The sequence below is a fragment of the Opisthorchis viverrini genome (assembly GCF_000715545.1).
Source record: "Opisthorchis viverrini unplaced genomic scaffold opera_v5_332, whole genome shotgun sequence".
Taxonomy (NCBI): Eukaryota; Metazoa; Platyhelminthes; class Trematoda; order Opisthorchiida; family Opisthorchiidae; genus Opisthorchis; species Opisthorchis viverrini.
Genome location: NW_008751985.1, coordinates 98,453 through 114,290, shown reverse-complemented (window position 1 = coordinate 114,290; position 15,838 = coordinate 98,453). Strand labels below are relative to the sequence as shown.

The window sequence follows — 15,838 nt, the reverse complement described above, 5'->3', positions numbered from 1 at the left end:
TTCTCCGTCTGTGTCCTAAGATGATGCTTTCGCTGCTCCATTCTCTCACACCTTCAAAGAATCTTTTCGTAATCTTTTGCCAACTGGAGAATGTTGACTTCATATACCATGATAGAATTTCCTCATAAAATTTCCCTCCAATCGGTCAATCCGCGAATACATTGGAGCTGTGGAACCAAGTGCATATCACTTTATCACAAAAAATCTGCTGTTCTAACTGCTCCAGTCAAAAAAGCGCAAAACATACCGAAACGCTCAATCCTTGGGGCGATGTCCCAAGTTGTGTGGGTCTTTTTTTGTACGAAGTTCAAAAACAATTGGATTTAAGCCTATTTTGCAATGACACATTAGTTTCCTGTTTTGTTTTTTGCAAAACTTCGGCTCTCCTACCGTGAAATTACTGGGGACCAACAATGTTGCGAAATGTCACAGTTGAAAGGCTTTTTTTTAATTACTCTTATCTTCGGGCTATATTTCCAGACATTAAACTAAGTGGGGAAGTAGACGCCTTCAGATAATATTTATAAGTAGTCACACCGTATTATTGTAGGGATTTCCTTAACTGTGGAGGAGGCAGGTAAAACTGCAATAAAAAATAAATATTTACCTGTAGACTCGGCAGGGCATTTAGTTCTTCTAACAAACATTGCACCACCATAAAATCATGGCGACTAACAGCCAAATGAAGTGGAGTTTGGCGCAACGCGTTTCGTGAGTTCACATCTGGAGTATCGTCTGCTTCGGAAAAGTTAATTGTGCGTATTCCTTCCACCAAGCTACCAACATCGGAGTCGGCTAGATTAACTTCAGACTGATTGGAGTTTTCTACATCGGTAACTGGTGACAGTGATCTGCTGGGGTCACAGCGTTGTCTTGGAGCCAACAGAAGCCGTAGAATACTGGCGTTCCCTCCTTGTGCAGCTGCGTGTACCGCCTCGTTTCCGCACCCATCTCGTAACTGCCTGTTTGCACCGAACTGGAGCAGCACTGATACACATGCCAAATGTCCTGCGTCACAAGCTGCATGAAGAGCTGTTGTGCCCGCAAACGTGGCGTTCACCTGGTCGAAATCAGATGGCAAGGAACCAAATTAAGTGGCAGTTCAACTGTCTAATACTTAAAAATTTCGGCGACTTTAGGCAAGAAATCAGTAATAAATGATGCAAGAACTCGGGGATTCAAAACTAAGGTAGTCTGTTGGGACCCAGGGGCGCTGCATCATGGGAACTCTCTTATCTTTATCTAGGATCATCAACTACGCCCAAGGGGATCGAACATGCGAAACTGTTGCTTTCACACTGTCCCAATAAATCGACAAATAGTTCGACCCCGTTTCACAAACAAAAAGTACGGAAACGTCACCCAGTGTGAGAATGAAGGTGGTCGTTGTCTTACAAGGATTATCACCAGTAATGTGGCGGGGTGTGATCGACACTGAGGAGCTATTCTCAGGGCATTCTAATTTTATCGGGATTATGGATTTTTCAACACTCGGCTATTTTGTGATACTCAAATACCGGTGAAAGGAAGAAGGCTTCCGCTGCGGAGTTATTTATTAGGAAATGCTAAATGACCGGTTACAGACCACTGGACAGGGAAACGAAACTCTTATTTGCCATTTTATTTACAAAAACTGGACATCTATCTTCTCCTGAACGCGTCTTCTTGAACTTTCCTGGATATTCATTGACTCCAATCATTCATCGCTCAAATTCAAGCAAATGTTACAAAGCGACTCCACAAATTCCGCAACAGATCTCCCTTCTTCAAAAGACACAAAGTGAAATTCTACGAACAACACATACTATTCGCGTGCCTCCACATCAGTAGTATCACCATTACGCTGGTATTTATTGCTGGTGCACCTCTATCAATATGATGATGATTGTAACTGTCCAGAAAATTCTATGGAGTCTGTCAAGTGATGCTTACTGTATGAACAGAAATAATGCAATAAAACCAATTCAAAACGTTTCGCTGTCCATTTGTCCTTGGATCACGTGCTTCTCCAGTCAAAATCACTCCTTTTTTCCGTCTAACAGGTGAGTAATTAACAAGCCAAGCCAAATACACGGGTTCATGAACGGCCATGCACATTATGTATTCATTGGCGCGTGTTCACTGAAAACTTAAAGGGATAGTCTACCGTCAAGGTTGTCTTGCATAATAAACCGTTTCCTTTAGTCATTACCTCAAAACTACACACAAACCGATAAGCGCTTGCATCAAACCCCGTACGCCGCATGTCATGTTTCAACGTTTTACCATTCACATCGTAAAAATCACATGTATTCTGATTATGGCGGTAAGAACTATGGTGCAATTGATAGCAGAATTTGTAGTCTAAACCAATGTGACGATCAATTCAGGAAAATTACTTATCTAGAAATATTTTAGTAGCTAGGCTTCCATTCACGCAATCTCCTGATGAGCAACATTTAGTTTAAAATTTAGTCTTCTCGATAATTTTTGATATACTGCCACTAAAATTACCATAATCAAAACACGGGAACTTTTCATAAACTGCTGTAAACTATTGAGTAACGAATCTGACGAACTGTTTCTAATGTAAATTAAAAGATGAAGCACGGCGAAAGAAATACCTCTATGTTACAGACATCACCAACGTAGACGTAACGTACTATTCAGATAGGCCTAAAAATATCCAACAAAAATCCGAATAACTAACAGAGTCATGTTCGTCCCCTTTTGGGGTTAAAAAGGTTCTAAAATTCTGTCTACCAGCAGTTCGGCAAATTTCCTCTTCTAACTTCATTATAACGTTCCGAAGGCTGGACAAAATCTTCAAAATCTGACTATGTATCAAAACTTGTCCGCAGCAATGAGATTGGGCTGCGTTCTGCAGAACGAAAAATGAAACAAGTTTGGCTCGTTCACACAACCCACACAACTCAAATGCAAAATCAGACCGCAAAATCCTCTGTTCGACTCGATTAGTAGAAGCAGGTTAAAACTAGGTTCAGAAAGAATGTTTTGACTAACTCTTTTGGGACACCAGTTATAATAATGTCTCCAAATCGACCACCGAGAACTTTGTTTTCTTTGCTAGTGACAAGCTCATTTTCTGGGATGCCTGTGCAAAAAAGAACCAACAGACATTTTAAGGTGTTAAAACGTCTGGCATCGCATTTAACCACTCCTGAAAAAACGAGGACATCCTGACCCACCTAAGAAAAGTCATCTGTTGCCGAGATTGAAATAGTTTCTATGCTCACATTTCCGCTATACAAGAATGAACAACAGGAATTTCTTTAAAAGCTTACCGTTTAGTCTATCCGATGTGTTTGCAAGGACGCCCTACAATATCTGAATCTCCACTGGAAATACCTGCGTCTCTATCTAGCTAAGCCGAAGGAGGTAAATTGTGAATAATTATTTCTATATAACCGTTAGGGTAGTGATCTATCATCACCACACAAAAACTGTAATGCAACTATGAGACATGTTCAACAATCTATTGTCCAATGAACCCAGGTAAAAAGCAAAACAGCTTAAAGTAAAACGAGTCTGTACTTTGTACTTGGACAGCTATTGCTCTCGCATTAGCTAATTAAAAATCACCAAATGCTTCATGTTGGTGGCCCCCATGAGAAAAAATTGTATTGAAACACATTTTCTTAGATAAATATTTCTCCTTATTGAGATTTCCAAATATGCCGACGCTATATCCACATCATACACCTATAGCGTCAGCATGGTTTACACCCAAATCTGAAGTGAAGTGTGTATCAAGCTACAGTAGGGGCTGTTACGTTGCATGGCTGTGAGAGTTGGCCTATTCGAGCAGCGGAACTGAGACGTCTTCAGGTGTTCGACAATCGTTGTCTCAGAACCATAGCTCGTGCGAGTTGATGTCGGCGAATCCGTAACGAGGCAGTTAGAAAGCGCGTTTTCGGTTGTGTAACGGGTACTTCCATTGAAGAACGTGTCCAGCACTAGAAGCTGCATTGGTTGGGACATGTGTTACGTATGCCGAACCGCCGTTCGCCGAAGAGAGTGCTGTTTTCCATGCCCAACTCAGAGTGGCGTAAACAGAGAGGTGGCCAACCCTTGACCTGGCAGAGGAGTATGAAGGAGCTCACGAAACGCTCGGTGTTACTCGCCTTCCAGGGTGGGGACCGCGTGATACTCACTGTGCCTGGTTGGAGACACTACAGGATATGGCTGCCAACTGATGTCAGTGGCGTTCTTGTTGTCAGTTTTTATCCAGATTGTCTGAGTGAATGTCTGGAGATTTAGGCACCTCGGAATGATTGTGGTAAGCTAGCACTAAGTCCCTTTTACGTCCACCTTTATTCTTTTCTTCACAATGAGGCTTTCAAATAAACCATGGTTGTACGGCAGTGAAGCACCAGTGTTGAACACTGATGTCATGCTGTCGATGATGATAATGAGACCCACATCATACACCCTAAGCAAACCACACCAGTAAGATAGACTTACTACAGACACCCACCGTACGGCAGTGAAGCATCAGTGTTGAACACTGATGTCATGCTGTCGATGATGATAATGAGACCCACATCATACACCCTAAGCAAACCACACCAGTAAGATAGACTTACTACAGACACCCACCGATACAATTCCGGCAAACTGGAACTGTTCAACAAACATTTGATTCTTCATCACCAGATGACTAGTGCTGTGACACAAAACTGATTGACCTCTACAACTATTTATCTGTAGCGTCTATACTTATTTTTGTCAGACTCGACAGAATCGGGTAGCATGCTTCAAAAATCACTTAGTTAACTGTAACACGAAGCGATCAAGAAAATTTGAAAAGTCTTCTAAAGACTGGTGCTCACCATTAATTTGACATATACATAAGCCGTTGAATAGAGCTTGAACCGACTAGCATTTTATGACACAATTATTTTCCGAACGCTCTCGTGCAAGTCATGGAAGCAACACACAAATAGATGTACAGAAAAATAGTAGAAATTTGAAATCATCATTTTGTACGAGAGGCACAAAATGTGATCGTCATCATCAACAGCATGACATCAGTGTTCGGCACTGATACTTCGCTGCCGTATAACCATGATTTATTCGGAAGTCTTATAGTTATTAGCAGCCATATCTTGCAGCGTCTCCAACCAGGCACAGTGTGTATCACGCGGCCCCATCCTGAAAGGCAATTATCACCGACAGCACTGCTTTGCGAACTCAAGAACTGGCCACTACTCTGCATCCGCCACTCTGAATTTGGCACGAAAAACATCACTGTCTTCCACAGACGATGGTTTGTCATATGCAATACATGGCCTATCCAACGCAGCTTCTTGTGCTGGACACACTCTTCAGTGGAAGTTTCCGTTGCACAACCGAAAACTCGCTTTCTCGCTTCCTTGTTCCGGATTTGCCGACACCAACCGACACGAGCTATGATTCTTAGACAACAGTTGTTGAACACCTGAAGACGCCTCAGTTCCGGTGATCGAACAGATCAATTCCCACAGCCATACAACAAAACGTCAGTATTGTATCCTGATACACACGTCCCTAGAGATAATAGATTACGTATCATGATAGGTACCGCTTTTGATTAAGTTTTTGTGGGCATAAAAAGCCTGGCCCTATTCATGTAGCCATCAACAAGCGTAGGCACTTGCCTGTGGGATTTCATAGCTTCATAAAATGATCTGCTGACCATGGGAGATTTGGTATCTGGTGGTTGAACGGACGAGGTTCCGACAATACACAGAACTTCTGATGCCGGATTGATCCGATTTGTAACTTACCGACACATTTAAAGAAAAATTCCTCAAATTACCGCTCAAACCACTTTTTGATTGTTTCTGGGAAAACCCGGTGCAAGCGCAGCAATAGAATGTACTTGTGAGGGTTTCTAATACTTGGTCTGTACTCGGCCCTTATTATCAGACGCAGACGTGCAAAGTTGAGTTCTTTTGAGTGTTGTCGTCACGATATTTGCTGGGCTATCGGTAACCATGCCCTCTTGTATTAGCAGCCTTGGTTCAAAAGCGAATTCCATTTGTTTCTCCCCAGTGGTGATGTTCATGTCAAGCTTGCCAGAATTTGTCTGACTTGTATTGCCGGAATAAAAAATGATATAGCCAGATAGTTTAAGGGTATTGCAAGAGGCTCATCAGCACTTCTGGGGACCTAGTGACTCAGGAAAGCGAAATGCCAAAAGTGTTGTTGTCCTCAGACTTGTGGGAGAGGCGGAGGCTTGTGATTTACCCACCAGACAAATCCTTAATTAATACTTGCCACTTAGTGCGAGGCGAAGGTTTTGTCCCCATCATACGAGTCATCTGTTACTAGGTCCACGACTAGCACCTAAAAGTCCAAGGATGATTTCAACATACGTCCAACCTTCTATCTAGTTACTTGCACTGCAACGATTGCACAACAACCACAGGAGAGGCGATGCATAGCCAAAACTGTGCACTATACACGATGCAAAATTTACGATATCGCATGCAAGTGCCACCTGATGCAAAAAGGATCTAATTCAAAGACTTCACCAAAGGCAAATAAACCCAGTGAAATTTTATTTCTTATGTAAGAGGAGCAAAGCATTGTACGAGATGGAACAAACAGTTCTTGCAAACTCTTTCGTTCTTAGTCACCCTTTCTCTCTCTTCATTAATGAGGCAACAAGAACAAAATCTAACGGATACAAATAAGACGTGAAACATGAATCATCTAAGTGAATACCCATGCTATTGTCCACTTGATTACCTGGGTGAACGCTATTAAAAAAGTAGACTGCCCCCAATATTCTCCTATCTTCCTGAGTTACTAGAAAGAGTCCGACGTCTGTTCAAAAACTTTTCATGACAAAGTTCAGCGACATATACGTTGCTTCATTTCGCGAAACACCACACTTCAGTGATTGCACAATTAACTAACCTTTTCGAGTGTAAATTGCATTTTTACAGCTACCTCTTTCACAACAGATTTTAATTCTGTTTGTTATACGTTCTATTACAAAGCAACGCAACAAATTGTCAAAGACCAAAGTGCAACTGCCTTGAAGCAATAATTTTGATAAGATTGTGTATGAGCAAAATCACTCTCAATGAAGAGACGGTTGGAGACTAGTGCGGAGTACGTGACCAAATAGATACTCGCCTAGCAGAATGAATTCCGCGCAACTCCGGTAGAAGCATCTGCTAAATGACCGTAACCAAACGCTGTGTTGAGCGGGCCTTCTTCTAAGGTAACACAGAAAGCAATAAGACTTTCAAGATCATTGGCACATTTTGAAAGCGCCAACAGACCGATTTTAGTTTGGTGTCCCCGAACGTTTGTTGTTTTTCTCCTGTGCCACGGGACTCACCATGATGGGCTGTTGTACATGCTCGGTGAGTGAAGCTGACGGTCAATTTACTGGACCCAGTAAAGGATAAACGTTGTGAAAGGTAAGTGATACGGGTGTGAACAGCTATATGCTCCCGGCATCTTCTCCTTGTTTTAATGGGGTTCCTACCTATTTGTGTGTTGGACTGTACCAACTCTGCCGTAAGTTATGAAGGAAACGCCTTCATCAACCTACCGAGCTGACTGACACTTTGAGATTAATGAAAATGAATATTCTTCAATTTACTTTCTCGCTAATTTTAGGGGAAAAAATACTGAAACGTGATTGCACTGAACGTTTTTTGAAGTCAACCTTTCAGGGGTTACCAACTAAGCTAAATGTTTCAAACCTCGAAGTTCTCGAGTCACTCCTTAAACAGAATAATTTGCGATTTGTTAAAACATCGTTACGTAAGGAACTGAGATTTTGGATTATTTGAGGAGAAAAATACTTGCATATATTTTTGTTTGTTGTGCAAGAGACAAACCTAGTGCTTTTCCTTTCCCCATCGGTTTGAAAGAGTTTTCCATTTTTCCTTCTAGTTACCTGTAGACAAGCAAGTCGTTTGCTTGGCCGGAACAATTCGCCTAGGTAGTCCGCTCTCGTGGCCATTGCCTTGTAAATGTCACACATACAAAGGCGGTCATGTAAAAATCGAACTGGACGGAAAACGCGCGTGTTCATATGTTCGTTATAGTTATATTTCAACGAAAAAGTGAACAATTCTCTTGCATATGCATGCGTTTGACCCCAGTGGGGAAGCATGCTTGGTAATTATAAACTGCGCTCGGTGGGAAACATCCAAGTATGAATTAACGGCAGATTCCCCATGCCCTAGGGAGAAATCTGACGGAAGTGAATAAAGTGTACAAAACATTCATTCTTCAAAAATCCTAGCAGAGTTTGGCGCTGTGCCTGTTTCTCGCGTAAAAAATCATTTGAGTTTTGAGATTTTGCAAAGGCTGACAAGTAAGAGGTTTTTCACACTCAGCTTAGTGTCCCACAGTATCGTGTACGTGAATAAACCGTTATATTCTATGAATCAGCTTCAAGCAAATTCCAGCGGGCAGAAAATTGGTTTCCGCCGGGTAGCTCAGCTCCGAAAAATTTGCCTCAAATAAGCTTATCTTATCAAGCGTAATCCAACACAATTCGAACTATTCTACAAAGCAGCCTGCATGAGATAACCGAAGTAAACCAAAGTAGGTAAGTGAACGTTGAGGCTTATTCCATGTTTTAGACCTATATAAAGCAAAACCACTGTGGCAGGAAGTAATCTAGTGAGATTTTTTCTTTTTGATTAGATTGAAAAATTTGTAAAGTCTACTTCCGAGAGAAGTTACCCTAAGACATTGTTACAAAATTGACTCTTTTACAGTTAACTCAAAGTCCCTAATTATTCAGTTTTTGCCAAAGCAATGTACGTGCTCATTTGCAATGGCTGAAACCGTGTGACGCACACTAAACCGTCAGTGGTGGGAACAATATCAAAACGTGTACCGTGACACGCACCCAACAGATAAGTGTGACCACATGTCTTGGTATCATTAAGGTGTACTAACCCGAACGATCATGACACACAAGTGAACGGAGTGTAGTAATATCCACCGCGTTACTGCATACTTTCAGACTGCTTTGCGTAGCACGTTTTCTGATTCATATGATGCAGTAAAGTGGTCAGTGCTGGTAAGACCTGTACTCCCTAAATCTACCCTTGGTTTTAGGTGTCCTCAAGTTGAAAGCTTTCTTTCTAAAAGTTACTTACCAGCTCCAGTTGACAGTAGTTCGCAACGCCTGTTAGGGAGTATCACGTCGAAAAAATCGACTTATCCGTAAACTGCCGAAACTGAGATGCCTGTCATTTTGGCATCTTATCTTCTAAAGGTAGTCAGAATGAAGGAAGCTACTTCTTTTCTTGTTTGGAGAACAAAAATTAGCATTTTTAACCATACTGAAGTTTCCACTGGGTGGTGCACCCCATTTCTGTCTTTTTCTGGCATAAACCCTTATTTTACGAACCGCTACATCGTATTCATAGGGAAGTTTTACGTATACTACGCATAACCTGAAGGATTTGTTTGACACAATGGCTGGTCAACAAAATTGTGCACCCTATGTGAATCACTGGGGAACAGTGTCACTGTTTCTTCAAAAAAAGGAGCTCTTATCAGAATTGAAGTGTTTCAGACTTTTTTCTTATGCTTCCGTCCTCCAAAGCAGTAGAGCAGACCTAAATCGATTCTTCCTTTGGTATTGCTTCCGATTAGCTGCGGACACGATTTGCAAAGTTTTCAAAATTATTTCCTCTGTCCAAACGGTATCACACGGAGAACGTGGAAATTCTTGGTGAAACGTCTTTCGTTCGGTGTTTCAACGAATAAACTTCAAGTCATACGTACGATAGATTCCTTGATACACTTGGGTGTCACATCCAGAGGCACTACAGCATGTGAACTATTGATATAAGCTACTTGTCCACACCTAGTAGTGTATTTCTGTTCGACATACAAAGTATTTAAGTGGTCCGTTTGTGACGGTCAAAGACAGAGGCCAAGTGGACTATCAGGCTATCGGAAGATGGAGCTCAGAAGAGCGTAAACAAAAGAAATGGTCCACACCAGCGATACTTTCCTGCTGGCTGTTTCTCGCAACACTCAGATGATAAAACACCTTGCTCTTTTTCCAGTACTTCTGTAATATAGGCTTAAATGTACGGAAAGACACACCGTAGAACCGGTGTAAGAGCTATGACATCCGGAAAGCCTTTTCTTCATCAGAATTTAATCACCCATAAATGTGTTATTGAGCCCTAAGGATAGGACGTGCCAAACTCTCTTTTAAAGAAGAAATATACTTTTTAAACTCAATTAAATGTTTGATTCTCATGACCTGATGACGAGAATGTAAAATAATAGCATTCACGATAACGTGGCATAGATTTGACGAATGGCTAAGAATGAGTTTGATCGAGGACGCTTCCGGAATTTGATTGTCCTCAGCATCGTTCAGCTTGTTGAAAAATTATTTGCCCATTGTATTCCCTTTGGTCACAAACACAATATTGGGAGGAGTAAACCGCTTGTAAGTTATTAAACTAGTACAGGCGCTTTAAATTAAACTACTTAGGCAGTGAGATCACTCATTAAATTCACACCGTTGACGTGACAACAGTTTTTTTAGAAAATATGCTTTCATGAGCTTTTAGGAAATCAGATGTAGCATCCAATATTTTTTTTCTATAGGTAGATTCAAGTCACCGTACCAAAGCGACTGAATGGGAAGCAACCTTCCAGTCGGTATTTGAAAGAGTTACAAATGGTTTGTAGTTTGAGGAAGTTGAGAATTCTTATTGGGGGATTTTTCTGCAAAGAAAGATAAGCTATGAATAAAAGTTAGAAGCAGTGTACGGCTGCTTCCTCCTTATTGCAAATCACACACAGAGCGCATCTCACAAAACCCGGTAGGAGGCCTATACCCCATGACTTCCAGACCAATAGTTTGATCAGCCAACCTTTTGGCCACGGGTGACTGATTTGCAATGCAATTTGCTTGCATTTACACTGGATATGGCACCACTCACTCTGCATTCAAGGAATCCATACCATTGGTCCCATACGTTGACCGGCTGCTCCAGTAGTTTGTATTCCGAGTGACTTTTACCTCATTGGATGAATTTTCTTCTTCCTCCAAGCTTCCTATTAACTCTTGGTGGTGTGAGGAGATTTTGGAACTTATAAGTAACTTAGAGGAAGAGTAAGGTTCACCCGGTTGGCTAAAATTCCACCTAAGTAGTCGGCGCTCAAAGAACAAGGTAGAACGCGATGCGGCATACGTGAGTGAATGAAGAGTGGTGCTATATTCTACTCAAGTTCGAGGTAATCACACTGTTAAGCAGTCAACCGTGGCGGAACGGTTAACTGTTCAGATTACTAGAGTTTCTGAGTAGAAGACTTTCCGAAATGGCATAAGATTCGCACTCCAGATTATTGTTCTTTAGGATGAAACAGCTTTGCGGTGCTTCCCAGTTTTCAACATCGGTTGGCTTCATTTCACTAAGGATGATCTAGGAATACTAGGGTTGGAAAGCAGTTCAACTAGCCTGTTAAGTGCTCAGTATCGATGCTGCAAACTGCCGTATGTAGAAATTAGGGATTTTCATCTTGTTCCTATTCACACCACTCTCGTTTGAACGATCATTCTCTTGTTCTTGCGTAATTATTCTGGTGAGTCCACATCAAAGGAAAGCACTGGACTCGAGTTCCGCTCTTATTAAAACTCGTCAGCGGGTGCATATCCAACGGCCGTTCCGGGATTTGATTCGTCGTGTGCCTGCTTCCATTGCTGCACTCGCCAATCTTAAATGTACGCTCTCGTACGTCTGACGCCGTCAGGCACTCATTGGCTTCATCCACTTACTCAGTTATAGGTAAACGTAGCATAATTTCAGCAGTGAGCATTACACCGCAATCTTGACTCATCAACTGCAACACATTTATTTGCTGGATACCAGATGATGTGTAAAAAACGGTATTTGTGTAACTGCATTCGGATAATCCATGATAGACTGTGGTCTCCGGCAAAAGGAACTGCCATTTCAACGACTGCCGGTTTAACGAGTCTACAATGTGTGAAGGTGCGAGTAAATGTGAATACAACCCGTGGTATTCTAATGAAGACCACTTGCACATTTCGTAATCCAAATGAAACTCCTATAAACCCGGTCACTTTCCTTGACTTCGGCAACGAAATGAGTGCAGTTTCATGTCTGTCATTGAAGGAGGCATAATGGGGTCGATCGCATGCCAAAGCCGATTATTCCGACCGAGACTGATACCAGATAAGAGAACATTGTAACTAACATTGTAACCAGACGCGACCGAAAGGCAGATATAATCATGTGCATTGTTGGATTCAGTTGATGCATTGACTGACAAATGGTACAAACCGAGTTTCCATATCTAATATCAAACATAGTAAACTATTGTTCAGTTTAAGTAACTCTTAACAAAACTTTACCATGCTGACATCTGTAGCCTCAGGCATGTATTAACTGAACGTGCGTCCACTGCAACCTGCAAGAACGACAGCTCACCATTAGCGAAATACACTCATTTGCAGACAAATTTGGCTTTCCGACTCACCTGGGTCCCAGCTGAATCCCTCGTTTATGGTGTTTCCAAGCAAGTGAATATACGCCGGGTGATTCAGTTGGTATTTAAGAAGCCACGACGCATGCACATACGTAATGCACTACTTATAAGGCTGCTGTCGAAGAATTTCCAGCTATCTTATGAGTAGAATAACTTGCTATCATTTTTTATATTTCCTGATTCACTGAACTTTATTAAACCGAATCCTTACATGCCAACAGACCAATATAACAAATTTCTCCGTTTTATGCCGCCAGATGTCTGCTAATCAGTCACAGCGATTGTCTCGAAAACAGGCCAGTAAATTTAACTGCATATTCATAATCAGGTTCAGAAGCAGCAACAACAGTCATGGCCCTGGTGCTTCGCTGCTTTGCAACCATAAAGTCTGTTTAACTGTACTTAAAGTCTCATAGTGGAAAAAGTGTAAATATAGTGGTCAACTCATTCATGCAGCATTCAACACATTCGAGGTGCTGAGTGTGGGTTCAAACCAGGGACTCTTCGGTCAGTAGGTTGGTGTCTTATTTGCTGAGCTCTCTTCAGCTCGAAAGAAACATTCGTGCAATGTCTGCCAGCCTTACAGAATATACTGAATTGGCATTGTAGGAAGTATGCCATGTATTCCATGTTTTAGTTCATCCGCGTTCCCAGAAATGTGTGGGCTTTGTTGTCAAATTATGCAGTCGTTCATCATTGAATCCTTTAAAGCATTCAGCTCTCCCACTTTTCAGCTAAATAATAAGTTCCTTCGGAAGCTGCTGAATGCGAAAGTCCAACTCAATTCACGAACATCTAATTCTATGTCTTTACTACATATCACATTGTCTGGCCTACTGTTGTCACAGGGTATACTTAGTTCTAAAAACTGCTCACACCAAGCACCTGTTGATTTGATGGTTATTTGACAATAGACCTTGCTGGTTCTTCAAAAGATCAGAAGTTGAATTTACTTTACTTTCTGCTGACATCCAAATCGCCTAACTAGAGCACAAAGTCTGGTTCTTAGAACTTGTGTGACTTACATTCTTCTCCTTCCAGTAAACCAGTTTGCTGCCATCCTTAGACGGAAATCTGCATTTTCGACCGTTACTTGACACCGGTATACTGTCTTGTTTGAATTTCACTGCACTCATTCATCTTCGGTTCTTCCATTCGCAGCCCTACGACGTTCAAAAAATTTAGTGGTGCCTACTGACCAAACTGGGTGGAACTCTTAACTATATGACTGTTACTGTTCCGTATGTGTGATGGACACACATCAGGGTTTTCAGGCATGATATCACAGCAATCTGCTTCTACACTTGGGTCGTAGTTGGTTTCCCAGTTATTGAAAACAAAAAACCAAATAGAGTAAAACTTCAAAACATTCTTATGCCAAAGGACATTGTACCCGTAGTTTTATCACGGGATGTAGAACTACTATCTCTGCTGTATCACGTGAATCTCGGTCCGAGGGCAGGGCTGGCCTGCATCAGAACACGTTCGATAGCTTAGACCACTTGAATGGTGAAGTTGAGCGTTTTGTGTAATTTAGTCCCATGAATAAGAAAACAGTGATGTTAGATGTGAGCCTAAATACTTTTATGCTCGTTCACAGTGTTTGATCTTCGAACTCGAATATGTTTAGGGAACATGTGATTTAAAGTTCCGCTACAGGGACTATCTAATGTTTTCGGAAAAGCAAAAGTATCGGAACGTATTTTCAGAGTTTATTAAAACGTACAATCTAGAAACCTCCTTAATTCAATGATAAGTTCACTTAATTTCACTATACGAATGTGGCAGTTCAACTGACGGGTGATCTGCGGACCTCCTACACGCGACAGTATCTAAAACTCCGACGGTGGAAAAATTTGAATTGCAGACTGGATCTGCTCATTTTAAGCACGCGTTTCAGACATTCTGTTTTCTTAAAATGCTAGTGGTAGTCGCTACTACTTTCTGAACCCAAAACCAGTTCAGACCTCCGGTTTTCACCTAAGAGTGATCATTTAGTGGCAAAGTTAACCTTTTTAGCTACTGTATCAACCAGGATCCTTACCAGAAGAGGTGCCTGAGATGGTTACCTTTAATGGGGGCTCTTCTAATTTTTGCCAAAGTTTCAGGTCCCACAATGGGACTTTCATGTGTCAGGCTTGGTTTACTAGGCCGAAAAAGTGGAAAGCTTGTCCAAAATTATTCAACCATTATCATAAGACTGCTCACCTGTAAAGTGTTTGATTGTAGCTTGATTGCTAAATGCAGTTTAAAAGGCACTTTTGATCGTACTGGGCATATAAAACTCGAAGCTGTTTTCACTACACTTGTCGTAGTTATTTATTAGTATACCCATAAGGGACTATAATTTTTGTGTTTATTACCAATCAGACGCCCAAAACATGCATGGAGTCCCAATAGATTTGCTGCAGTAACTGCTTTTGTGCTGAAAACGAATGTGCCATCCTTATTCAACGGGACATTTTAGGGTCAGACGGATGGAGACTCCATGTGGTCACACTTGAAGCTGATTCTATGTAGTAGCTTAGAAAGTGCTACGCTTAGTGTGGCGGTATTTCAAGTACCGTATGCGGGTAGTTGTTTATTAGTTTGTCATTCGGAGACTGACTTCTGTTTGCTTTGAAGGCAAAGCCTATCTTGCAACCAAAGTCTATCTCTTCCTTTTGTTTACGTAGGAAATCGAGCGGGTTAACTAACAGCCATTTTTAGGCGCGGTTTGTTTAATTTACGGTTTCGCAGTCGGTTTAAACCACTTATTCCTATTACTGATACACATGTTATTCTATGGTAGCCTGACCTCTGTCTGTCCCGGTTGGTGATATTCCTTAGAGTAACTTATAATGCGAAGTTCAAATGTACACATTCCGTGGATAGTTAGACATGATTTGCACCAAAATTATTGGCAATTCGTGACAAAGGTAATCGGTATTGGAAGACGGAAGGGCGTGTACAACGATGAGTTTAAGGAACGTCACATCTGATTTGAAACTCTAAGATAACATGTGGTTGTGGATTCGCGAATACGTAACGGCGCTTGTTAGAAAGAAGATAAAGAGGTTTAGCAAAAAAAAATCGCAGATTGACACTTCTCCGCAAGATACGAGTCCCGCATATTGGAACTAGAGTGCTTTCAAAAAATGAAATTGAGCACGATGTGTAGAAATTTCGTGCGTTTTATCTGATGATTGGTAACCCATTTCAGTGGCTCCTAAAGGCTTGATGATGATGGCACTTCTCTAAGTTAAACATGACTTTCGACTACAGATGTGCCTTCTGTCGTCAAAAAACACATTCTGTGCCTGAAACTTTCTTTTTTCCCAATAGATTTGCT

General features: G+C 41.5%; 2 protein-coding genes across 2 annotated transcripts in view; one reads left to right on the top strand and one right to left on the bottom strand.

The window, feature by feature from the left end:
* Positions 1-1,060, bottom strand: part of T265_15031 (hypothetical protein) — a gene marked incomplete at both ends in the record, with an annotated part of 51,927 nt that extends 50,867 nt beyond the window's left edge. Inside the window, one exon of the mRNA XM_009176292.1 lies at positions 608-1,060. Coding sequence (XP_009174556.1) covers positions 608-1,060 — 453 coding nt within the window. The remainder of the gene's footprint in view (positions 1-607) is intronic.
* T265_10039 (hypothetical protein) overlaps positions 1-15,838 on the top strand; it is a gene marked incomplete at both ends in the record, with an annotated part of 147,989 nt that overhangs the window by 106,893 nt on the left and 25,258 nt on the right. Inside the window, one exon of the mRNA XM_009176290.1 lies at positions 10,604-10,675. Coding sequence (XP_009174554.1) covers positions 10,604-10,675 — 72 coding nt within the window. The remainder of the gene's footprint in view (positions 1-10,603; positions 10,676-15,838) is intronic.